The sequence below is a fragment of the Ylistrum balloti genome, unplaced genomic scaffold (assembly GCF_031769215.1).
Source record: "Ylistrum balloti isolate Yb309-2 unplaced genomic scaffold, AGI_CSIRO_Ybal_v1 Utg369952, whole genome shotgun sequence".
Taxonomy (NCBI): Eukaryota; Metazoa; Mollusca; class Bivalvia; order Pectinida; family Pectinidae; genus Ylistrum; species Ylistrum balloti.
Window position 1 is genome coordinate 1 of NW_026782054.1, and position 25,902 is coordinate 25,902.

Here is a 25,902-nt window from a genome sequence, read left to right on the forward strand (position 1 = left end):
CGTAGTTTCGATTTATTTGCCACTGGCAAGGGTGTAACAGACAAGAAACAGTTGAAAGCGTTATTACTACACTGTGCAGGTGTACCAGTTCAAGACATCTATTTCACGCTAACAGAGGCGGAGGGAGGTGATGAGTATGCTGTAGCGGTAGCCACACTGAGTAAACATTTTGAAACAAAAATAAACGTGCCATACGAACGGTATGTATTTCGGTCAATGTGTCAGGAAGACGAGTCTATCGAACAATTCATCACCAGACTCAGAAGACAAGCAGTTCTTTGTGAATTTGGGAACATTGAGGAACAAATAAGGGATCAAATAATAGAAAATGTAAATCTCATAAACTTAGAACCAAATGTCTGGAAAAGGGGAAGGAATTGACACTTGATCAATTACGCACAATCGCGGCTACAATGGAAATGGCAGATGTCCAGGCTAAGAAAATGGAGTCTCCTCTAAGCTCAGTCAATCAGATAAACTTTGTGAAACAAAAGGACACAAAGTGCAATAAGTGTGGTAAGATGGGGCATTTTCGTGCATGCTGTAAAACAAAGGAACCACGTTGCCTAAAGGCAGAGAGGTCAACATTGTCAAAGGTCAAAGGTAAAGTGAACTGTGTAGAGTCAGAGGCAGAGTATGCATTTAGTGTACAACACACAGATGCAGACAGACTTTCGTTCATGGTTGGTGGTCACAAAGTTGATATGGTTGTGGATAGTGGAGCGACAGTCAATATCATTGACAAGCCTACATGGGAGGACTTAAAGAAAAGAAAGATTGTGTGTCGTTCAGAGAAAACTGACAAACGGCTGTATTCATATGGAGCAGATAAACCTTTATCGTTACTTGGCAAATTTATTACTACGGTGTCTGTTGACGGAAGTGATGATGAAATTGAGGCTGCCTTTTATGTACTTGATGGCACAGGTTCGGCTTTATTAGGGAGGGCTACGGCAGTAGATCTCGGAGTGCTGAAAATTGGAGTCTACTCAGTCCATGATGATATATTGGATAAGTACAAGTCATGTTTTGGAGGAATTGGGAAGCTGAATGACTTCAAATTGAAGCTTCATATTGATCCATCTGTAAAACCGGTGGCACAACCTATGTATAGGATTCCTTACAGTCTACGAGAGAAAGTCGGTGCTAAACTTGATGAACTTGAGGATCAGGACATTATCGAGAAGGTGAATGACCCAACCCCGTGGGTTAGCCCGGTAATAGTTGTCCCAAAACCTAATGGCGATATCAGGATATGTGTGGATATGAGACAGGCTAATCAAGCTATAGTCCGTGAGAGACACCCAATACCCACTGTGGACGAGATACTGTACAATATGAATGGGAGTACAGTGTTCAGCAAATTAGATATGAAGTATGGATATCACCAGATAGAATTAGAAGATTCATCAAGGGAGATAACTACATTTGTGACGCATCAAGGATTATACAGGTATAAGCGGCTGATGTTTGGTATCAGTTCAGCACCAGAGAAGTATCAATCAACAAATCATATCACAGACATTTCATGATTGTGAAGGGGTTCAGAATATATCCGATGATATTGTGGTTCATGGCAGGGATAAACATGAACATGATCAAAGGCTAGAGAAAGCATTGTGTAGACTGCAGGAAAAGAACTTAACTCTGAACAAGGAGAAATGCGAGTGGGGAATGGACAAGATCACATTTATGGGTCATGTATTGTCAAAAAATGGAATCGCGCCGACATCCGATCGTTCAAAGGCCATTATTGAGGCTCAGAGGCCACAAAGTGCATCTGAGGTGAGAAGCTTTTTAGGCATTGTCAACTTTAGTGCTCGCTATATTCCAAACTTGGCTACATTGTCTGAACCCTTGAGACGACTTACCAAGTCCAGTGTAAAGTTTTTGTGGGGACAGGAACAGGAGGATTGTTTTCGAGCATTAAAGGAAAGCCTTGTGAACGCAGATACATTGGGACATTTCCGATTAGACGCAACAAAAACACAACTTGTGACTGACGCGAGTGATGTAGGTTTAGGGGCTGTACTCGTTCAGGAATCTGAAGGCGAGACCAAAGTTATCAGCTATGCTAGTCGTACACTGACTGATGTTGAAAGAAGGTACTCAACCACAGAAAAGGAGGCCTTAGCAGTGGTTTGGGCATGTGGAAAGTTCCACATATACCTGTATGGCATTGATTTTGAGCTGGTGACAGACCACAAACCATTGGAAATACTGTATGGTCCAAAATCCAAACCTAACGCGCGTATTGAACGGTGGGTTATGAGACTGATGCCCTACAATTTTCGTATTAGGTATCAACCTGGTAAACAGAACATTGCTGACGCATTGTCGCGACTTGTGAAAAGGAAACACAGTGGTGTAACAGATCTACAAACAGAAACAGAGCATTATGTCAGAGCTGTGGCAGAGAGAAGCACCCCAAAAGCAATGACAACTCGTGAGGTGGAGGAAAAATCCAAGTCTGATCCCGAGCTAACACTGGTGAGAAAGGCTTTATCTGCAGACCAGTGGGAAAAGGAATGTGTAAAGTATTATGCGGTAAAAGATGAACTGTCCCAGATAGGGTACCTGCTGTTACGTGGAACACGATTGGTTATTCCAGCAGTGTTACGAACAGAATGTATTAAATTAGCTCACCAGGGACACCTTGGTATTGTCGCTACAAAGCAACAGCTACGAACTAAAGTGTGGTGGCCAACTTTAGATAAGGACGTAGAGGCTTATGTCAAGTCATGTCATGGCTGTCAAGTGGTAAGTTCATTGCCACGGCCCGAGCCCATATCGCCGACCCCTATGCCATCAGGACCATGGCAGGATCTCTCGATAGACCTGCTAGGACCTTTACCGTCAGGACACTACGTGTTTGTTGTAATAGACTATTACAGCAGATATTATGAAGTGGACATTACAAAGGATATATCTAGTGAAAGGATGATTGATGCACTTGAGAACATGTTTGCACGTTATGGACTTCCGGTATCGATTACATCAGATAACGGTCCTCAGTTTGTGTCGGCCTTGTTCGAGGAATTTCTATGTGATAATGGAATTCATCACAGACGTGTTACTCCGCTCCACCCAGCAGCAAATGGAGAGGTGGAACGACAGAACAGATCTATCATGAAACGAATACGTATTGCTCATGCTGAATCACGTGACTGGAAGAAAGATTTGAGAACTTATCTTTTGGCATACAGGGGCACGCCCCATGCTGTAACAGGTGTTTCTCCAGCAGAGTTAATGTTTGGGCGTAAATTGAGGAATAAAGTACCTCAACTTGATGTTCATCGGAATGAAACCATCGAAGAAGGAGTTCGTGATAGAGACTGGTTTGCAAAAGTCAAAAACAAACTTTACATTGATGAAAAACGTGGTGCAAAAGAATCAGATCTAGTTGAAGGAGATCAGGTGTTAGTTAAACAGTCGAGGAACAATAAGCTAAGTTCTCCATTCAACCCAACTCCGTTTAAACTCCAAAGGAAAGTTGGAAATCAGTGTACTCTTGTTTCTCCTGAGGGAGTTGAGTATAAGCGTAACAGTACACATGTAAAAAAGTACGTTCAGAGTCCAGAGTCTCTGGTAGAGAGCAAATCTACAACTGCTACTTCTGAAAGTGAAAGTTTGACCATGTCTGACAACAATGTATCGAAGCAGGACAAAGCCGATGACGATGTCATGCATAGGTCTACTAATGATGGAATGGAATCAAACTTGTCACATCAGGTGGAGATCCCGCGATCAAGACCAGTGCGCGAGAAAACTAAGCCTAAGCGGTTTGATGATTTTGAAATGACATAACTTTGTGTGAAAGTGAAGTTTTGCATAGTTGGATTACAGTGACATTGTGATTCAAGTGTAGTTTAATTTTCAAGTCCTAAGTAAGGAATGTTTTACAGGAACTGAGTTTTAAATTTTAACAGTTAGTGTGTTACATGGACTTGAATACAGTGAAAATTTAGTATTCTCCATGAACTGTGTTAATTTGGAAATTTTGAGTTTAAATTTAAATTGATACAAGTTGTCTGATCATATCAAATAGAACTTTGAAGATTTTTGAAAGGCAATAATATTCATTGTAATAGTGACAGTCTTAAGAGGGGAGAAGATGTAGTGTTTAGATGTAGAGTAATGGGAAATAACTCTGATTGTCTTATGTGTGGAGTTATCGTTCTTGTGAAACATCCGGGCATTATTATTAAAACAGGCGGCCATTTGAACGAGACCAGTTTTGTGTGTTATGATTCAATTCGGGCTCTGATTCAATTCGACACGACTTGACAGTGGGCTCACCTGCCCCTCTGCCCATGACAGTAGGTCTGACCTGCCCCTCTGCCCATGACAGTAGGACTGACCTGCCTCTCTGTCCATGACAGTAGGACTGACCTGGCCCTCTGTCCAAGACTGGGGCTGACCTGTCCAATTGCCCCTGACAGTGTGACTGACCTGACGCTCTGCGCATGACAGTGGGGCAGACCTTCCCCTCTACCCATGACAGTGGGGCTGACCTGTCCCTCTGCCTCTGACAGTGAGATTGACTTGCCCTGCTGGCCATTAAAGTGGGACTAACCTCCTCCTCTCCCCTGAGTGTGGCTTACCTCCCCCTCTCACCAGACAGTGTGGCTTACCTCCCCCTCTCACCAGGCAGTGCGGCCTTCCTCCCCCTCTCACCAGACAGTGTGGCTTACCTCCCCCTCTCACCAGACAGAAGGGTATATAAAGATCTTTGACAATGATGTACTCCTAGATCTAATTTACACTTGCATGATAATTGAATATGAAAATGGAGTCCATTCTCACATAATGTGTTTTACTTTGATGGTTGTTTGGTAGATATTTCCTTTGACTTTGAAGGTTTCTTTTTATTTTGACTAGGCTCAGTTTTACTTCACTATGTATTTGAACTTTTTTGGCACATTACGAGTACAAGCCAGGTAAAGCATCAGTAGCACATTGCATATCTTGGTATCATCTGCAAAGATTAGGGTGAATATGTCTGTGATGGTATCTGCGAGTTTTTTTCTTTTTTCATTTTTCATGCTAGTACTTTTTCTTTTTTCATTTTTCTTTTCTTTTCAACAGGCAGATCATGGAGAAAGGATTTGAACAGCCTGTCATCTGATGATTGTGAGCTAATAAAGGAATGTGCCAGATATAAATACTAGCATTTTTCTTCTTTTCTTTTCAACAGGCAGATCATGGAGAAAGGATTTGAACAGCCTGTCATCTGATGATTGTGAGCTAATAAAGGAATGTGCCAGATATAAATACTAGCATTTTTTTTCTTTTCTTTTCAACAGGCAGATCATGGAGAAAGGATTTGAACAGCCTGTCATCTGATGATTGTGAGCTAATAAAGGAATGTGCCAGATATAAATACTAGCATTTTTTTTCTTTTCTTTTCAACAGGCAGATCATTGACAAAGAATTTGAACAGCCTGTCATCTGAAGATTTTGAGCTAATAAAGGAAACATTGACAGATACTGTAAAGCACAGTTTAAACACACGAGACAGCAAATACAGTTAATTGTGTAATTGAATCTGTATGCTAAGCATGCTAGAAATATTGTGTTGTTATTTATATTTTATTGATAACAACATCAAAATTTGAATTGTCATAACAACATATTCATAGATTATACATAAACCATATTCATCTTACATGTAAAATGCACTGAATATTGTTTATAAGTTAAAACAATAGTTACAAAAAGAATAGAAGACCTTCCTAAAGCAGTCAATAACTTGTACAGACAAACACTGATCACTGATAAAATTCTATACAATGCTCTACATTTGCTTGGACCATAAAAAGCCAGGCATTTTCAAATAACAACCCCATAATAATGACAAAATTAAAAGTGAAAAAATACTGTACGATGTAAAAGTCTTATTGCACAAACACTAAAGTACATTGTAATCAAATCTTAACACCATTCAAATATCTTAACAAATTAGGTGACATGTATTTTTTCAGACACTATGACACTTACTTATTTCAAAACATTCTAAATATACAGTAGTAAAGTACATCACAGAGATTGGCCTGGTAATTTTCCAAAAGCTACACTGTGAGGTGAAAGTGAAAGATGAAATGCTGATTAAGACTGAAACATGCCTTTTTCATCCCCATGTGAAATATTTAATAAATTCTCTGGGGTTGGGAATGCATGAAGGGAAATGGGGGAGGGGAATAGCTGGGGGTGAGGGGGAAGGGCTTTGTTGAGTGAAAACAGTGTGGAATACAGTCTCTGTCATTCAGCTGACAGAGGTTGCTTCTTTGGGTTAGCCGATAGAGGATTATCACAAACCAATACCTGGAATCAATCCCTTTTGGGTTTTTGGCCCGGAATGTGTTTTTTTCTCTGTCAGTGTAGCCTGTACATAGTGATGGAAGTCTCTGTCACTCATCAAGGGAGCATGCGAAGTTAAAGTCGCAGGTTATTGCATCATACACCTGGGTGTCAGAGCTTCCAGAGCCTTCAACTGGAATATGTTTTTCCTTGTTCATTCAAACAGAATAACATTGCAGTCTGTATAACTGCTCACATAATAAAGAGCAGAAAAGAAATCTGTTTAGTGCAGTAATTGTATGATTAAATCACCATAATTCTACTTAAATATGGATCAAGGGTATTTTGTTAAATCAAATTATGAAAATCAAAGCAATCTGTCAGAAATAATCTCATAGAAATTGCTCATGTGCTGAAATAAAAATCACCGATATTAAACATAGTGTGTCCTGATAATTTCCACACAAAATTACATTACAGAAAGTGTCTTAAGAAATTTTCAGCACAGCCAAATATTTCTGTGTCTGGGAATACATTCCTGTATTACTTTGAGTAAGTAAGTTCTTTAAAATCTTCCTGCAGACATGATACATGACCGCAATGCTGACAGATATTTGTATTCCAAGTGGTTGTCATACATATACACAATGAAAGCCATTACTTTCATCAAGAAATTTAGTGGGATTCCAGAGTCAGACTGCTGTTGTGATATTACTCAAAACTAGATAAAACAACTAGGCCAAATTTTTGAAAAACTAAATACAAAAGATTCATGTCTCCATTAAAAAGAATAAAAAAAGTATTTTTGACAAAACACTAATATCAGATTACACCTTGTTTCTTACCTGACAAAAATAAGTAAAAATAGATTGTTTTAAATATAACCCATAGTTTAGGAGTTTTGAATAAATATAATTATCGGAGTTTGATGGTACAGAATTAGCCGATAATTATTTTCCCTTCAGTGTCATACTTTCCGATAGGGGGTGTTGTGAATGTACGTGCACGAGGTGCCGGTGACTGTCGGGTCATTCAGCGATAGTCGCTCCGACAGTGCACATGACTTGATTTTAAAGATAATTTTCAGTAAATAAATTTAAAACTTTAATAAACTGATTTTGTATGAATTACGGAGTTGACAGGATGTTTAGATTGTCATGAAGTTGAAAGATAGATTGGTGAGTGAGTGTGTTATCAATGTATTTGTACTTACATTGTGAAACTGTCGGTCAGTGGCGATTATGCGCTCATTACAATAAATATATTTGATATTTTCATTTTGGTGTTTGAGTATTTCCTGTCGGAGGGTGTGGTATTGGAGGGAATGTATTTAATCCCTTGCTCTTATAGTGACTTTGAAAGGCTTAGGGCTAATGATATAATTGTATTCTCCCTCCAAGTTAGGAATCTGAGGTCCAGGTGTAAATATCAACTGGTGCAAGAGGTGTGTGAAAAACAGGAATGCCTCCACATCCACAAGGCTCTCTCCTGGGCATCTCCGTTCACCTGTTCCATAAGGCAGGTAGAAATCAGGAATTGTTAAAGCTCCATTGTCGTCTAAAAACCTGCACAAATAAAAGAAAACACAGTTATCCATTAGGGATTGTGATCTAGAACCTTTGTGCTACTTCAGATAATAAACAAAAAAAATACTCCTTGGTAAAAATCATCAACATTTTACAGAAATTTACATAAAAAATTTTGCAACGATTGTATGTATGATTTCATGACTGCCTGAAAAGTAAACCACTTACCGTTTTGGGTCAAAACGCATAGGATTTCTCCAATACCTTTTGTCATGGTGTACACTCCAGATGTTAAAAAGTATGAGGGTATCTGCAGGAACGTCATAGCCTGAAAATATTCATATGATCCATTAATGAAAATGTTAATTAACCATCAAAAGGATATTACAAGATAACGGGTGTGGTTTCCTTTTTTTCTGTACACAGGAGCCATAATATCTGAGACCCAACCAAAATCTATTTTCCAATTTTTCGATTACAAAAATATGGTAACACTAACTCAAATTATGACAACTTCTTCAAAAATAATGTTAACATGATCAAAAATCATATCATATGTAAATGTGTGCCTTAAATTTTTTTTAATTCATTCTCAAAAATCAAAAATGTTTCTTATTTGATATATATCTTTGCCCACTATAATATCAATAAAACTCTGCTCTTTTAAAATCATTAATGTATAATAGTTCCTTACGTTAAAAAGTTTATAAATATACAATAAATGTAATTTTATAACTATCTATAGAATTATCAGAATATTTACCCTGGAATATGCAGTTATCCATACTTCTATGAGGTAACAGGAATGGATATAGAGTCACAATTCTCTGGACCTCCATGATCACAGCTGAAGTGTAGGGCAGATATGGCTGATCAGATAGATTTGGAAAACGTTTTCTCCCAACAACTTCATCCAATTCTTTTTGTACTTTCAGCTGGATCTCTGGAAATGCCACCATATACCCTAACAACCAGGTTAATAATGCTGGCACTGCTCCAAACCCTGACCCCATTAATGTCAGGAGAAGATAATCAATGTCATCTGTCTCAATCTGGCCATTGTCTTCATTATTTTCCAGAAATAACAATAATTGGTCTACCATATCTCTCATAATACTGGGGTGATAAGTGTCCTTATGCTTGTTTAAATAACGACGGATATGCTTCAGTAAAATCCTGCTTTTTTCTCCCATTTCTTTGAAGTCATCACCACTGAATGTTCCGAGAATAGGAAAATAATCACTAAGCTTTCTTTTTTTTGTTGAGAATCTCCTTTCCAAGCAATCAAACAACTCATCTACTGAATCGTCATCTGGACTGTAAGGTTCATCAAACACAAGTTGTAACATTATGTGGAGATGAGCAAATTTAAAGCTTTCTGCTGGGTCAAATGCTTTGATCTCATCAGACTGTTGCAGAAAATAACAAATAAGACTCATAATCTCATCTGTTATTTTTTGTTCTACACAATTCACTTCTGCAGAGCAATAGCTATCCAGACTCTCCTCTACAAAATGTCTCTTCACTTGGGTTTTTGAACCAAGATCTGCTGTTGCTATCCCTGTTAATCAACAAATGTAATCAAACATTAGTTTAAATTAACTGTTTTAACTTCAGACATCAAACATAATTTAAAGTAAACAATGAGGTATCAAAACTGGATACTGAAGAAAATTCTAGATTCTTCTGTTTGCTTTTTTTCCAACTTTCAAATTTAATTACCCAACATCATTTAAATTTCAAAGATCAAATGCAATTATGACTCTGAACCTTTCTTCAAAATATGATAAAGAACTATCTATTTATGAATACATATTTTTCACATGACGTCTTAATAATCTTTTTAGATTCCCTTGGGTCATATTTCTCTAACTACATACCTCTTTGACGGTTTCCCAAATATAGCAAATCATTTGATTTGAAGTCCGGCCGTCCAGAAAAATACACTTGATCAGCTGAAAGGCCATCTAATATTCCCTGTAGACTACAAACAACTATTGTGTTATAATTTCCTGCCTTAATACTGTATATATCACCATATCGGTCCTTAAGATTTGTTAATCGTAGATGTGATTTTGTCCTGAAGTAATCAATGGACCCAACAAATGGAAGTGTTCTGGGGCCTATAGGATAATTATTCTGACCCCTCTTCTTCAAAAGATAGATAAAACTCAGCGAAAACAGAACCACGACGACCCATCTGTTCACTTCCAGCAATGATGATCCCATGAATAGAAACTTCTCCAAAATAGAACTAATGCTTACGTCTGATTTCATCACTGTTAAATTTGCTGAAGACATCTCTGTATTGCTAGATTCACAACAGAATGTACATTCCCTATATTACAATATTTCCTACCTTAGAAAACTATTTTACAATTCAAATGTATCGCAGTCTCTTAAGTACTAATCAGTGTCCATTCCCAGAAGGCAATAACATTAATTATTCATTACATTTGTGTAAAATTTTAGATCGTACAGCATCAGCAATTGATCACATAAGCTATCTGGTTATATATTTCATTGCATTGAATACGGGAAACATACATATTTGTATTATCTGGAATGCGGTATTAAATTAAAACATACTTTAGAGTAAGCGACATTTTCATATAAAATCAAGCACCATAAAATAAATAAAATATAATCAGTGATGCAGGGATATCTTTTTTCCAGCAACTGAATCCACAGTCTGAGTCAAACAAATGCTTCAAATGTGAAAGCTTATGCCAAAGAAAATTAAAACAAATATATAACTTCAGAATGATATTTTGTATATGAGAATTAAGACATCAAAATAAAATAGCAGAAATACTACGTGAAAGGGCAACTTCATGATAAGTGATATTTTACATTTACCATAAAATTACAAGCGTCTGATTGACCCCAGAATCAAGCCGCTTAAATCGTCACAAATCGCAAAGAAAATGGCCAGCCTTCAAAGTCGAAGGACACTTCAAAGACTTTTTAGTCAATATATCAGGTTGTCATAATAATTACAGCATGTGATTGTCATCATAATTCAATTTTCGTAATGATTATATGCATGTTGAATAACAGATATCTAATTTATGACTCGAATTAGAGACAGAGAGTGAAAAATCAATTCTCATTGACTGACAATTTTTATCCTGTGACGTTCAACGCCTTCCAGAAATTTATGATAACTAATACAAAACATTATCATTACATGCAGAATTTAGCACGTTCATATAGTCTCTCTTCACACATATAACCATCTTTGCCTATTTTGATTATGGTTACCCATAAATGTGTCTTTCTCCAATCATATATGCATTCAGCATAATCCATGATTGTCAACTTCATGTAGCTACACACACACACATACACATATATATCTATATATATCTCACATACACCCCGTCTGGTTGTGATAACATTGTGGAAAAGATATAGGGACGCTGGACAAGACATATTTGGGCTTGAACAATCAACTAGTATTAATTATTTTTACGATACAAATGTGCCATATATTCAGTAATCTTAAAAAGTCATTTGAACTTTATCAATTGTTGTGCACTTATCATTTAAAGATAGTTGTGAACCCTGGTTATAAGTTTAAGCTCTTGATAGGATGTCAAATGATAATGATCAGCATCTCACCAAAATCTAAAAGTAGGCTATTGATGTGATGTCTAGAAACTGAATAATAGTTCATTATCTATGTTAATACCATATGTTACTTATAGACATGTTGTTATATTTCAGAGGAAGACAAAATCCAATCAGACAAAATCATTCCTCAGAAGGTAAGTGTCTGTGAGACTGTGTCAAAGTTGTATTTGTAATCTGCTTTGCTGTAAAGAATTGCGTGGTCATTTGTATTTGTACAAGGTATAAGTAACACATGTCTAATATAAAGTTGAACTTTGAGAAAGAGATGCTTGTATCCTATAGCGTGGTGCTATATTGAGGGGTATTATTGTTCATATAATTAGAAGTTTAATATGAAATATGATGCTGCACTGGTATAAGTATGTTTGATCGCCGGGTGATCTTGTTATCTTGACTATTTTTTACAGGTATTCAGCACATTGATAAGATACTCATTGCAAATCGAGGCGAGATAGCTTGCCGTGTTATACGTACTGCACGTCGACTTGGGATCAGGACAGTTGCTGTTTACAGTGATGCAGACAAAGACTCATTACATGTTTCTATGGTAACATGGTTATTGTTTCTAATGATAATTTACATGTTTTGATTCACTAATTATGTACATTACATTTATATATTATGCACTTACACATATAAGTCCACACATAACTGTTTTCTTGAAAAGAAATTGTACATGTACATATATTTGCTGCAATAAAACCCATACAAAATGACTTACTTAGCTGATCTGCCAATACCATACCAGAGTATTCAAACTTGTATCTCTTTGTTACCTTTTAGTAAAGATGAGTTTGTAATGATCTCTGACAGGAACCATCCAATATGTTTCAATATTAGAATTTGCTTCATTCTTTTCACAGGCAGATGAGGCCTATAACATTGGCCCTCCAGCAGCCACACAAAGTTACTTACGTCAGGATAAAATTATGGATGTTGTGAAAGCATCTGGGGCACAGGTAAATTGCTTCTTATTGTGCTAAAATTTAATCCTTATTTCACTACAACAAAAATCACATATCATTAAAACAGAGGTCATTGTTCATTTGATTGCTTATGCAAGGATTCAATCTCTGGTCCTGTGGCTTTGAAGTGGCTTTGAAGTCTAACACTCAACCAATTATGCTGAAGTGAAATTCTCTCGTGCTGAGCAACATATTTTATTGGGACTAGTATCTACTATAGTGACATACTTCCCCTCTACGAAAGAGATTCCAAGAATCACAGCGATGCTTTTCTGTATGGTTTAGTGTTATTCCAGAGTCTTATGTATTTTTTTAGTATGTCTTATTTGTCAGTGGAGAAAGCTAGCTCAACTTCTAGCTAAGTATATTGGTAGATATAACCTGGTTATCTGTTAATAGTTTATATTCATGGGGAAATTAATTTTGTTTTATTTCCCAACATTAAAACTACAAAATCAAATACCAAGTGGATAATCATACCATTTGATGAAACTCCTTTGAATGTGCATCTTGTACCTGAAAACAATATGTATGAATGTTTTCATCTGTTTCGTTATAAAAAATTTATTAAGGTAGTGTTTCTTGACAAGACTAATTTATTAACACTACTTTAGCTATTTCTTTTCTGATTAGATTTTGATCCAAATAACAAGCAATCTCAAATGAGTTTGTGCTTCAAGGTTCAGAAATCAAGGTCACCATTACTATTTATAGGGAAGCATGACTTAATTCAACAAAACACTCTAGTGACGTAAGAACTGTTCAGATTATGTTTTCTCTCATATGTTCATATATCTGCAACCAATGACACCCTGAAATGGTCCCTCTTTCCATGCACTATAGTCCAGTGAAATGTTCTCCTTGCAGCCATTGTAAACAATTCTACTATAGACACCTTCGGAGAACAGCTGACTCCACCTGTACTTGCAACTCACCTTACTTTTACTTATTTAACTAATCTCGCATCTCTTCAAACACTTCTGGTAATCCTCTATACCAATGATGGGTGAAATTACAAAGTAAAGACTATACTTGAGAGAAAAATGTTATTTCAGATGAGTGGGAAAATAATGTGAAAGGGACTTGTATGTCATTAAAACAAATTTTTCTTTTTCTTTTAAAGGCTATACATCCAGGATATGGATTCTTGTCTGAAAATACAGAATTTGCAGAATTATGTGGCAAAGAGGGTGTGGTGTTTATCGGACCCCCTGCCTCAGCCATTAGAGATATGGGCATCAAAAGGTATTTATGGACTGTATACTGTAGAATTAAAAGATATTTTAATTCAACTAACCACTAACATATTAATTGTAGTTGTATTTTGTAAAGATGTCGGTTTGATTGTAATTATTGTATGTATTAAAAAAGAATTTATAAAGTTGTCTATTAGAAAAGTTTTTTGAATTTTTTATTTGTTAAAGGCACTTAAGTGTTTAGCTCTGTTACTGTGATGTTGTAAGTGAATAAGAATTTACATTTAGGTGTACTACAAAAAATGTAAGCAACTAGTTTGTTGTTTTGTTAGCTCAACTTTTATCAAAGTTGAAACATAATTACAGATCTGAATGTGACACAAAATTAATGTTTCCAGGATATTTACAACATTCTCTGTTTCCTGTTTGCAGAAATTATATCCTGAGTATTTTTCAATTTGAAATGTGTTTCTAGTACATCCAAATCCATTATGTCTGCTGCTGGTGTCCCAATCATTGAGGGTTACCATGGAGAGGACCAATCAAACACCACACTTGCTGCTGAGGCTGCTAAAATTGGCTACCCTGTCATGATCAAGGCTGTGAGAGGAGGTGGAGGAAAAGTGGGTTTGTTTAAATTGATTTGAAGGTTTTCCTTTGTCTTAGTTAAATATTTGTAAAATTTTTGAAGTCGTTTTTGCACAAACATTATTTAATTACCCATGGAAGATTCCACACTTCATGAAAAATCTTTAAATTTCTTTTCACGTTTCATTCATGAATAAAACAATTCTAATCCTATAAAATATGCTTCTCTAAGAGTCAATGGTATTAACTTATTCTGTTTCTAGGGTATGAGGATTGCCCATAGTCCAGAGGAGTTTGAATCACAGCTGGAATCAGCTCGAGCTGAGGGGCTGAAATCATTCGGTGATGATGTCATGCTGTTAGAAAAATTTGTAGAAACACCAAGGTAATTTGTTATATTCAGTTAAAAAGAAGTTTAATTTTGTCACACTTCTGGTGGGTGTTCATATCATGTCATCAGATGATTATTTTATTTTTGCAGCAAAGTTTTACAAACACCACTAGTGTGTATGTAACAGAGGTCACTATTTATTTCAATGCCTTTGCTAGGAATCGAACCCGGGACCCCTGCTTTAATAGTTTGACTCTCAACCAATCGAGCTAAAGAGAAGTTCTCTCTAGCCAAGTAGTATATTGCAGCTAGTATTTTACCAGGGTTACATGTACAAAAAGGTAATACAAAATTTAAAGGACTTTAACAATATTCTTTAGAGGAGACCGAGGTATGTGTTTTGTGATTTGAAGATGGGTTTTAACTGATATGAGATCATTTATCACTACATGTATTGATTAAGACGTAAATATCAGTGGAGTAAAATCAAGCAATTTAGAATTTGCTATAGTATAATTAGATTTTAACTAGTATAGATTTATTTATATATAACCTATTAGATTTACTGACAGTATTTTAAAGTAAAAACCAACCTGACTTTTATTATTACACACAAAAGAAATAATGAACTGTATTTATTTATTACAGACATGTAGAGGTACAGGTGTTTGGAGACAAACATGACAATTATGTATATCTGTTTGAACGTGACTGCAGTGTACAACGACGACACCAGAAAATTATTGAAGAGGCACCTGCTGTAAGTGAATAACTGTTTGTCTTCAGCCTGTTGGTTTTAAACTGTTTGACTCATATTCATTGAAAAAGTCCTATTTGGCTCACTCATATATTATATGTGTTTTTTTTTGTTTTTGTTGGTTAATATGTATTTCTGGTTTTTCGATTTATGAATGAGTCCTTCTAGTTAACAATGTGATTAATGCTTTTGTATTAATAGCCTGGGCTGTCTGATGAAGTAAGAAGATCTTTGGGTGAAGCAGCAGTGCGGGCTGCAAGGGCTGTCAACTATGTTGGAGCAGGTCAGTTGTTCGTATGCCTGTGAACCATGTACCATATTTTCTGGGTTATAAGCTGCTGAGCCAATTTTTTTTTGCAATTTTTGGATCCACATATAAGCTGCACTGGAATATAAGCTGCATCCTTTCTTATGATATGGTGATCACAATTGTTGACGTTTGATATACAAGTAACAGATAACAAGATCGTAACTGTAACATTTGATAAAGTTTACTGATGAATTTTGCTCAAATAATCATTTATTTTATGGATGTTTTTAGATGATGCTGGTCGTTTAAAATCAGTTCACTGATATAACAGACAATGGAGGGAAATTTATCAAGATTATCTGTGAAATATTTAATAAAGTTTGCATCATACACAGATAATTCTTTATTTTATTGACATATTTCTAAAAAGTTAAATAGCAAATATCTAACTTGTTTGGCTTGGGTGCGTTCACAGATTGTCTATGCACAGATGTAAGGCCTGATGTTATGTATGGTTTACTAAACAATTCCTCCATCAGTTATTGCACTGTTAAATATTAATGAATGCCCTGGTATGCTGACCAAATTCTTACAGTCCCATGTAATTTCTTCTTGTATGTAACACGTAGCTTTCATATCGTAAACAACCATGGCCATCGTTCTATGATTTGACCTATAACCTTATGAACTATCAAGCCACATGCCCGACTCATGAGGAAAAAATTTGGGGTTTATAATCTGGAAAATATGGTATCGGTGTGAATCAAGTTGAAAGGAGCATGGACCAAGTTGTTAGTGTGTGGGCCAAGTTGATAAGGATGTGGACCAAGTTGGAAGGGGTGTGGATCAAATCATGAAGGGTGTGGATCAAGATAGTATGAGTAAGGACCAACAGAGTAGGTTTTGTGGTGCAAGTCAGTAAGGACATGGATCATGTTGGTAGGGATTTGGACCAATTCAGTAGGGTGTGCAGTCAATAGGAGTGTGGACTTCAGATGATTCTGTACTGTCAGATAAAGAAATAGAGAAACCAAATATGCAGCAGTCTTTATCTGTATTTAAATGTGATATTTTACTCTCATTAGGAAGAAGCTTGTGAGGTCTGATTTCTTATCTGCAGTAAGCTATAGGTTTCTTCTATAAATGAATGAAACTTGTTTGTTCTCAGGCACTGTTGAGTTTATTATGGACAAACACCAGAAGTTCTTCTTTATGGAGATGAACACAAGACTACAGGTGGAGCACCCTGTTACTGAGATGATTACTGGTACAGACCTGGTGGAGTGGCAGATCAGGGTAAGAACTCTTTAACATCCTCTATAATAGTACCCTGTTACTGAGATGATTACTGGTACAGACCTGGTGGAGTGGCAGATCAGGGTAAGAACTCTTTAACATCCTCTATAATAGTACCCTGTTACTGAGATGATTACTAGTACAGACCTGGTGGAGTGGCAGATGAGGGTATGAACTCTTTAACATCCTCTGTAATAGTACCCTGTCACTGAGATAGTTACTGGTACAGACCTGTAACAGATCAGGGTAAGTACTCTCTCATTCCCTATATAATAGTACCCTGTCACTGAGATAGTTACTGGTACAGACCTGTGACAGATCAGGGTAAGTACTCTCTCACTCCCTCTATAATAGTACCCTGTCACTCACATAGTTACTGGTACAGACCTGTGACAGATCATGGTAAGCACTCTCTCACTCCCTATATAATAGAACCTTGTCACTGAGATAGTTACTGGTACAGACCTGTAACAGTTCAGGATCAGTACTAGACTCTCAATTCTGCTGTAATTCATATTTTACCAATATACTCCTGCTAGAATGAAAAGCAATGTTTGTATATTAAAAAAGTAAAATTTTTATGATTAGAAAAAAAAATCTTAACAAATTATCAGTTTTAAAGGGAATTTTAGATGCATGGTTAAAAGATCACCTATTGTTTATTATTATACACCTGTAGATGTGTTCATACAAACAACACTGTCCAATGGATATTTTCCTGAGTTTATCAACATTGAGACAAAGGACAACAAACCTTTCTGTTTTGTCTGCTTTTATTGATTATAATTAGCGAAGACTTTCCTACGATGTGTAGGTTGCTAGTGGAGAGAAAATTCCTGTGGAACAGAAAGACATACAGTTCAAAGGTCATGCTTTTGAAGCACGTATTTATGCTGAGGACCCTAACAACACCTTCATGCCAGGGGCAGGGCCATTGCTACATCTGACCACACCCTCTCCTGATGAGAATACCAGGATTGATACAGGTGTCAGACAAGGTAAGTGATTGTAGATATAGAAGGAACTCTTCTGTCTGTGATCTGATACTCTGAAACTGAACTTTTTTATGAATGAGAGTATTTGATATGGTCCTCGTCTTTTCCTCATTAGTAAGGAGAGTGAAATAGTGCATATCAAACAATCTTCAGGAATTTTAAGGGAAAATTTTAATATAGTGAATGGTTAGTATTACTGAGCTAGAATTCATTGATGAATTCATGAATAAATACAAAATTGTATGAAATCATTAAGTGGAACTGGTTTGTTTTCATTGATACAAAATTTAAAATAGGTGGAACATTACCCAAAAATAAAAAATAATGAATAAAAAATAACAAAAAGTGGGATGGACCTCACAACAATACACACTGTTTTAGGAGACATTGATTTGAAAAAAGTGCAAGATTACTATTTTTACAAATTACACGAAGAAATATAGTTTTGAAAATGTTTGAAGTTTCAGTTAGTCTGGTATTGTTAAATTTTCATTAACAGGTGATGAAGTGTCTGTTCACTATGACCCAATGATTGCCAAGTTAGTGGTTTGGTCTGAGGACAGAGGTTCTGCTCTACGTCGCATCAAGTCTGCCCTTGCTGATTACCATGTAAGTATGGATTGTCTGGATGCAGAATCTAGGTATTAAGTTGTTACTTCAATGAGGAGAATTTGTAGCTTTGGTCCGACGTCCAGAATACTACTGTACAATGTATTATATCATTCCTTGTTTCCTCAGTTGTTTAAATGATTTTTCAAGAGTCTGTAATGCACTTTACTAAATTGGTCATTCAAATTAAATTGTAAAAATATGGCATGCTTTACAGGGACAATAAAAGTTAGATTAGAGCAGTAACTTACACCATTATCATATAAACTCACACACATTACTTGATGTGAAAGTAAATTGGTTTGCAATACTGTTTTTTAAAAGGTGCTTGGTTTGAGTACAAATATCCAGTTTCTGATGGACCTTGCAGACAACCGGCACTTTGAGGCAGCTGATGTGCATACGGACTTCATTCCACAGCACTATAACGAACTTTTTCCTGAGAGAACAGTATCTGATACAGCCTTATGTCAGGCAGCTGTTTCCCTAGTAATACAAGAGGCTGACAAAGCCAAGGACAGATGTGTTAATACACTAGGTATGCATTAGATATGTGAGGGATGGGGACATACCAACTGCTCTCAGAGAGAATGTTGACAGACACAGCCAAGGACTGATGTGTCCATACTCTAGGTACAGGTTAGGGATGTATAAGGGAGGGGGTAGGTAGGGGGTATCTACCAACTGCTCTCAGAGAGAATGTTGACAGACACAGCCAAGGACTGTGAATTTATATACAACAGCATCTAAAATATACAGTGAAAAAAATTCAATGTAGTTTGTCAATTTGTTTTTAACGTCTAAATAATGCATATCATTTTAATATCTGACTGTCTTTCATTAGCCCAAGTCATCAGACTGACAAGCCAAGTTCCTTACAAGTGACCCTTGTATTGATACTGTGATTTATGACAATCCCACCATTTTTTCCAATATAACAAGAAATTTACAATCAACCTTTTTTTTTTGAGGTCATCCTAGTCATGTTTCTAGGTGTTTCTATAACATAAGATTCTAGATTTTATTTTTGCTGATAATGTTGCAGTCTTTATTTTTTTGTTCTCTAAAGTTTTACTTGTAATTTTCAGATCCATTTTCACCTTTCACGATGTGTACAGCTGTTAGAATAAACTCACCACCAACAAGAAAAATTGTCTTGCAGGATGGAGATCAAAGTAAGAGAAAAAAAGAACAAGTTGAGTTTGTAAGATCTTCTGGGGTTTAATATATGTATATTGATTATTCAGCACTTAATCTACCTGACATATGACCTTTCTAGAAGTTGTAGAACTAAGAAATCTTTTCCTTAATGTTTTTATTTTTGTTTTCCTTAGTCCATGGAATTCACTTCAAAACCAATTATATCAAAATTCAATATTAGAAATAGATGTCTACAAAATTCTTGTCAATTTGAAAATCTAGAAATATTTTATGAGCTAAGTAATTTGATTTGAACAAATTTGAGAACTTCTTCAGTATCATTATTTTCTTCCCTCTCCCCCAACCCCATTTTTTTCCTATTCTTTTTTCAAAGCTTTTTCATTTAATATATTTACAAGACAAAGAGAAACACACAATCTTCATGTTCTTACTTATATGTTGTTATTTCTGTATATTTAATATATTTCTATAAGTGGAGCAGTAATTTGAAATTCTATTGATTTTTCAGAAGTAGAGATAATTGTACAGTCAAACAGTGAAGGCTCTTACACCATCAAAATTAAAAACAAGCAGTACAATGTGACTGCCACGCAGCGTAAAGAGGCTGACGAGATGAAGATTACATGTAACATTGACGGGAAATTCTCTAGTGCTCACATTGTACAGATGGGCTCCTCCATTCACATTTTCTCTCTGGTTTGTCATCAAAATTGATTGAAATAAATATTAAAGTTGATATTAAAATTTTACTGTGAAAAAACTGGAAAATGTAAAACTAGCAATAGTTGCAATAGCCCAGACAGTTAGAGTGTTGACCTATGTAACTTCAAGTGAAGATCTGTGGTACATAGTTAAATACTCCCTACATGTATCTCAGGAAGCTGAGAAACCGACCAATCTGTGCCAACATGGTTTTGTCATTGGGTAAGACACCTTACCCCATTCACTCTTGATAACATGCAACTTCGCCTCAAAATCACAATGGATGTTCACAAGGCAATAATCCCTGCAACATATATTATAATTACCGCTTGAAATTGTGTTTCAAAAATATAAACATGGAATCTAGATATGATAAAATGACTTTGTTCTTGTTTAAAAGGGAATGTTTAATATAAACATGAATATCTGACTTCAGGATGGCAGACAAGACTTGGCCCTGCCTGTACCTGAATATTTGGGTGCATCAGGGGCCAAAGCCAAGACTGGGGATCCTATAGCCCCAATGCCTGGAGTCATAGACAAGGTTATGGTGAAACCTTCGGACAATGTGGAGAAGGGACAGCCAATGGTCAAGATGATAGCAATGAAAATGGAGGTATGTTTGAATGTTATTTTAAACAGAAGTTTCAAGACACAGGTTGGATATATATCCTACCTTCCTGACATATTTTTGCAGTCTCCTTTATTCTCATAGTCCCCTTTATTCTCATTTCCCTCACAATATGTTTTTGTCTTCTCCCCAATATTCTGCCAAATTCCCTTCATACGAACCCAAGAAAAAATAAAGTAAAAGGTGACTAGTGTTTAAAATTCATGCAGAATCAATTTTGTGTCATCTTCTTAATCAAAACTTCAGAAATTAAAGAAATGCATTCTTACGACTCTCTGAAACAATCGTGTAATATTTGTTTTCTCACTTCACTTACTTGTAACCTGATACTTTCAATGGCAGTGCCATGTATCATATTTCTGTCCCATGTGTTAAGGGGGTACATGATTAAGGAGATACATGACCTGTTCACTAAATCTATAACTTAAAATTGTTTATCTTTGAGTTAGTACTGCTGCTTTTAACTTACTGTCTAGCTTTTTTGGGTGGAAGGAAGGACAGATTAGCTAGTTGTCAGTACTTCTGTATACTGGGAATTCCGCCCCTGTTTAATTTTTTTCCCATTTCATCCATGAACAGAGAGGGTAAATCAATGATTGAAACAAAAATAAGCTTGGGCAAAAACATCCTGGTGTACTGTGTGAACTAGCAGTGTTATAACATTGTCTATATCATGACATTTCAGTGTATTGGCAGTGTGAAGTTTTTAACTGTTGGATATGAAAACAACTAAGCAGTCAATACAGTCAAAACAATAATAGGTCTGTAAGAGTAGGGAGTAGGTGTAATACAGAGGTTTGTGAGAGTAGGGAGTAGGTGTAATACAGAGGTTTGTGAGAGCAGGGAGTAGGTGTAATACAGAGGTTTGTGAGAGCAGGGAGTAGGTTTAATACAGAGGTCTGTGAGAGTAGGGAGTAGGTGTAATACAGAGGTTTGTGAGAGCAGGGAGTAGGTGTAATACAGAGGTTTGTGAGAGCAGGGAGTAGGTGTAATACAGAGGTTTGTGAGAGCAGGGAGTAGGTGTAATACAGAGGTTTGTGAGAGCAGGGAGTAGGTGTAATACAGAGGTTTGTGAGAGCAGGGAGTAGGTGTAATACAGAGGTTTGTGAGAGCAGGGAGTAGGTGTAATACAGAGGTTTGTGAGAGCAGGGAGTAGGTGTAATACAGAGGTTTGTGAGAGCAGGGAGTAGGCTTAATACAGAGGTTTGTGAGAGCAGGGAGTAGGCTTAATACAGAGGTTTGTGAGAGCAGGGAGTAGGCTTAATACAGAGGTTTGTGAGAGTAGGGAGTATATGTAATACAGAGGTTTGTGAGAGCAGGGAGTATATGTAATACAGAGGTTTATGAGAGTAGGCTTAATACAGAGGTTTGTGAGAGCAGGGAGTAGGTGTAATACAGAGGTTTGTGAGAGCAGGGAGTAGGTGTAATACAGAGGTTTGTGAGAGTAGGGAGTAGGTGTAATACAGAGGTTTGTGAGAGCAGGGAGTAGGTGTAATACAGAGGTTTGTGAGAGCAGGGAGTAGGTGTAATACAGAGGTTTGTGAGAGCAGGGAGTAGGCTTAATACAGAGGTTTGTGAGAGCAGGGAGTAGGTGTAATACAGAGGTTTGTGAGAGCAGGGAGTAGGTGTAATACAGAGGTTTGTGAGAGCAGGGAGTATATGTAATACAGAGGTTTGTGAGAGTAGGGAGTATATGTAATACAGAGGTTTGTGAGAGTAGGGAGTAGGTGTAATACAGAGGTTTGTGAGAGCAGGGAGTAGGTGTAATACAGAGGTTTGTGAGAGCAGGGAGTATATGTAATACAGAGGTTTGTGAGAGCAGGGAGTAGGTGTAATACAGAGGTTTGTGAGAGCAGGGAGTAGGTGTAATACAGAGGTTTGTGAGAGCAGGGAGTAGGTGTAATACAGAGGTTTGTGAGAGCAGGGAGTAGGTGTAATACAGAGGTTTGTGAGAGTAATACAGAGGTTTGTATAGGTGTAATACAGAGGTTTGTGAGAGCAGGGAGTAGGTGTAATACAGAGGTTTGTGAGAGCAGGGAGTAGGTGTAATACAGAGGTTTGTGAGAGCAGGGAGTAGGTGTAATACAGAGGTTTGTGAGAGCAGGGAGTAGGTGTAATACAGAGGTTTGTGAGAGCAGGACTTTACAGATTTCATTGATGTCTTCTTTTCTTTATTTGATGTTTGAACGTTTTTGTTATATTGTTTAATTTTCACAGTATGTCATCAATGCACCATCAGCTGGAGTGGTAGAAAAGGTGTTCTTCAAAGAAGGTGAAACTGTATCAAAGGGTTCAGTTCTAGTCCATATCAAATCCAGCTCAGAGGAGGAAGAGGCAGAGTAAAGTCATGAAATAATTATGTTAATTCATAGTATGGAAATGTGGAAATTAAATCGCTTATTATCATACTACTCTTGTGTAGGTATTTGTGAACCTTTTTGGTCATTTGAGATTTACAAGACACTTTGCTGGATCAAATGTTTTCAAAGATCTACCAGATCCTGCAGACTCCCACTGGTAGGAAAGGTCAGTTCATGAATGGTTGTTTAATTTTATTTTCAAACATTAAACAATAGTCATAGTTTCCTGTGTTTTCAAAAATGTTTGTGATAGTATAACTTTTTTCATTGATACAGTTCACATGGTAAGACAAATACATTTCCACCCTCTTACCTAATGTGTCATATATGAATAGTTACTTTGATAGACTGACTGACAATAGTGTGATTAATTCTGTTAATAAGAACAATCTATAATGACTGTATATACTGTAGTTGAAACTTAATGTCATCTCAGGTATATTTTGTTTTTAATTTGACTATAAACTCTTAAGAACTGTGTTTTTTAATCAATAATTTGGTTTTTGGATTTTTTAAAGGGACATTCCACCCAATTTGCAAATTTCTTGCTGTTCTGTACTGTTTAAGAACTCATTGGACAGGTGAAATTGTTGGGAATACTCCCAGCCAAAAAAACAAAATAGCGTATCAGAAACCTGGAATTAAAAGGACACAGGATCATAGATTTTATGGTGTGTGGTACACATAATTACTCAAGGGAATACTGTTCACAAAATGTTCAGCTGGTGTTACAATTTGTTTTTGACTTCTTTAGACTTACTTTCTGTTGATTTTATAATTTACATTTTCATTCTCTTCAGCTTATAACAACGCAAACCTGTTATGACTCAATCAGAGCTGCACAAACATTTAAAAATCAATTTAGACAGATCTATAAAGAATCCTGGAAATAAGATAACATATGTTTGTTTAAATAGTAAATTGAAGTGTATGATTTCTATAAAAACATCAGTAGATAATTTTGTACAGTATTCTAAGCATCTTATGACATCCTAACTTGTATGGAATATCCCTTTAATGTTGTTGTAGTATGAAGTGTTCAAATTTGACTGATGGGATTAAAAAATTCCTGATGATTTAGTCCAATGTTAAATTAAACATTAACATATGATGAATTTAAATTTTAAGAAAATTGGCAGATTATCAAAGTATTATGAAGAAATTAATTTTGTTTGATGTGAAACTCAATTTGCTATCTTATGTTTGTGATGTATACAAATATATGATATACAAAAGAGTAGGAAAAGACAAACTAAATAAATTGGTAGTATAGGGTCTGGATATATAATAAGGATGAGTTATTAGTTTCATCGAATAATTGCATACCTTTCATGTTTTTCTTTTCCCCTATTTCAGGACATAGCAATGATTATAAAGACAAATTCTGTGAAATAAATTCAATTTAATAAATATGAATAAAATTGTTCTGTTGAACATTTGTAAGCTCAATACAAAGGTGTCATGTTTTTATGCTCCCCAGAAATTGTTTAAGGGAGTATATAGTCACCGCCTTGTATCATATTTTTTTTGTTTATTTTTATTTCATTTCTTCAGAAATTATTTATATTAGAATATATCAGATGATATTCAACTTTGTTTATTTTGAAGGGAGACACCATTATCAGCACTTACCCTAATTAATTAGAATGACGACAGTTTCATTTCTGACAATGATTCACCTATTGAAGAAGTTCTGTTTAATTCTGTAGGAATATTTTGTTGTTGTTTAGAACAAAGAGAAACTGTTGTTACATCTTTAATATCTTATTTATGTGTGGATGGCTTTATGACATTTGTAAATAAGTAAATATATTTGCATATATTTGTGTAGCATGATAAATGAACAATGGGTGTTTGAATATATTTGATACTCAACATTTTTTTGTTTTGTTTTCAAAATGAATATTTTTGAAATGTGTGATATACAATGTAAAAAGTAAAGTAAGAAAAATAAATTATTAAAAAAGTGCAGTATCTTCTGTGATTTTTAAAAAAAAAATTATTAAGAGGGGCAACAACTTAAAGCAGCACCAGTATTCATAAACAAGTGACTTCTTAAATACTGCGAAAGAAATATGATTAAAAAGCATCTGATAATATGCAGTTTATTTGTCAAATTGCTGACCTCCCTGTTTGTATTCAATCATTCACATAAAATTTTGATGGTGTAAGACTGAAAGTATATAAGATATCACACTTTCTAAAACTCATTCAGTTGAGCCAGAAATTTGCTTGCAATAATGTTCTCTTATAAATGGGTTAAAATATAAACATTATCTTATCTTAACGTGTAGTATATCGTTTCTGATTTTCATTTATATTCTTCTATTCTTTTGGACCTGGCTCTCATGTCTCCATTGTCAGACTGACTGGTACAAAAGTATACAGGTGATGTTATGTCATTATTCCATATCAGTTCTTGATCACAGTGAGTTTATTTGTAAAAATATTATCAAGTAGTTTATTATTCAACAATAATTAATAACATGGCGATCTGATGGTAATTCTAATATGATTATTAGAAATCAAAATACGAAACAGTGTAATCACACCCTTTATCACAAAATACCTGTTATCAGTCTTGTAACGTTACAGAAAC

At 35.8% G+C, this 25,902-nt stretch overlaps 2 protein-coding genes across 2 annotated transcripts; one reads left to right on the forward strand and one right to left on the reverse strand.

Annotated features, from left to right (window-relative positions):
• Nucleotides 1-7,179: 7,179 nt before the first annotated feature.
• Nucleotides 7,180-10,279, reverse strand: LOC132547384 (cytochrome P450 2C31-like). The gene is made up of 4 exons (XM_060211142.1): nt 9,707-10,279; nt 8,590-9,387; nt 8,055-8,154; nt 7,180-7,865 (listed from the first exon to the last, which is right to left on the reverse strand). Exons 1-4 carry the CDS (start codon nt 10,125-10,127, stop codon nt 7,631-7,633), a joined length of 1,554 nt encoding a protein of 517 aa, XP_060067125.1. The 5' UTR covers nt 10,128-10,279; the 3' UTR covers nt 7,180-7,630.
• A 474-nt stretch (nt 10,280-10,753) lies between these two features.
• Nucleotides 10,754-25,243, forward strand: LOC132547375 (methylcrotonoyl-CoA carboxylase subunit alpha, mitochondrial-like). The gene is made up of 17 exons (XM_060211134.1): nt 10,754-10,809; nt 11,556-11,596; nt 11,870-12,009; nt 12,326-12,421; nt 13,551-13,672; nt 14,099-14,246; nt 14,475-14,596; nt 15,191-15,302; nt 15,501-15,582; nt 16,718-16,845; nt 17,660-17,843; nt 18,340-18,449; nt 18,774-18,987; nt 19,538-19,624; nt 20,119-20,306; nt 20,749-20,928; nt 23,161-25,243. The coding sequence occupies exons 1-17, from the start codon at nt 10,754-10,756 to the stop codon at nt 23,284-23,286; spliced, it is 2,136 nt and encodes a 711-aa protein (XP_060067117.1). The 3' UTR covers nt 23,287-25,243.
• The last annotated feature ends 659 nt before the right edge of the window (nt 25,244-25,902 follow it).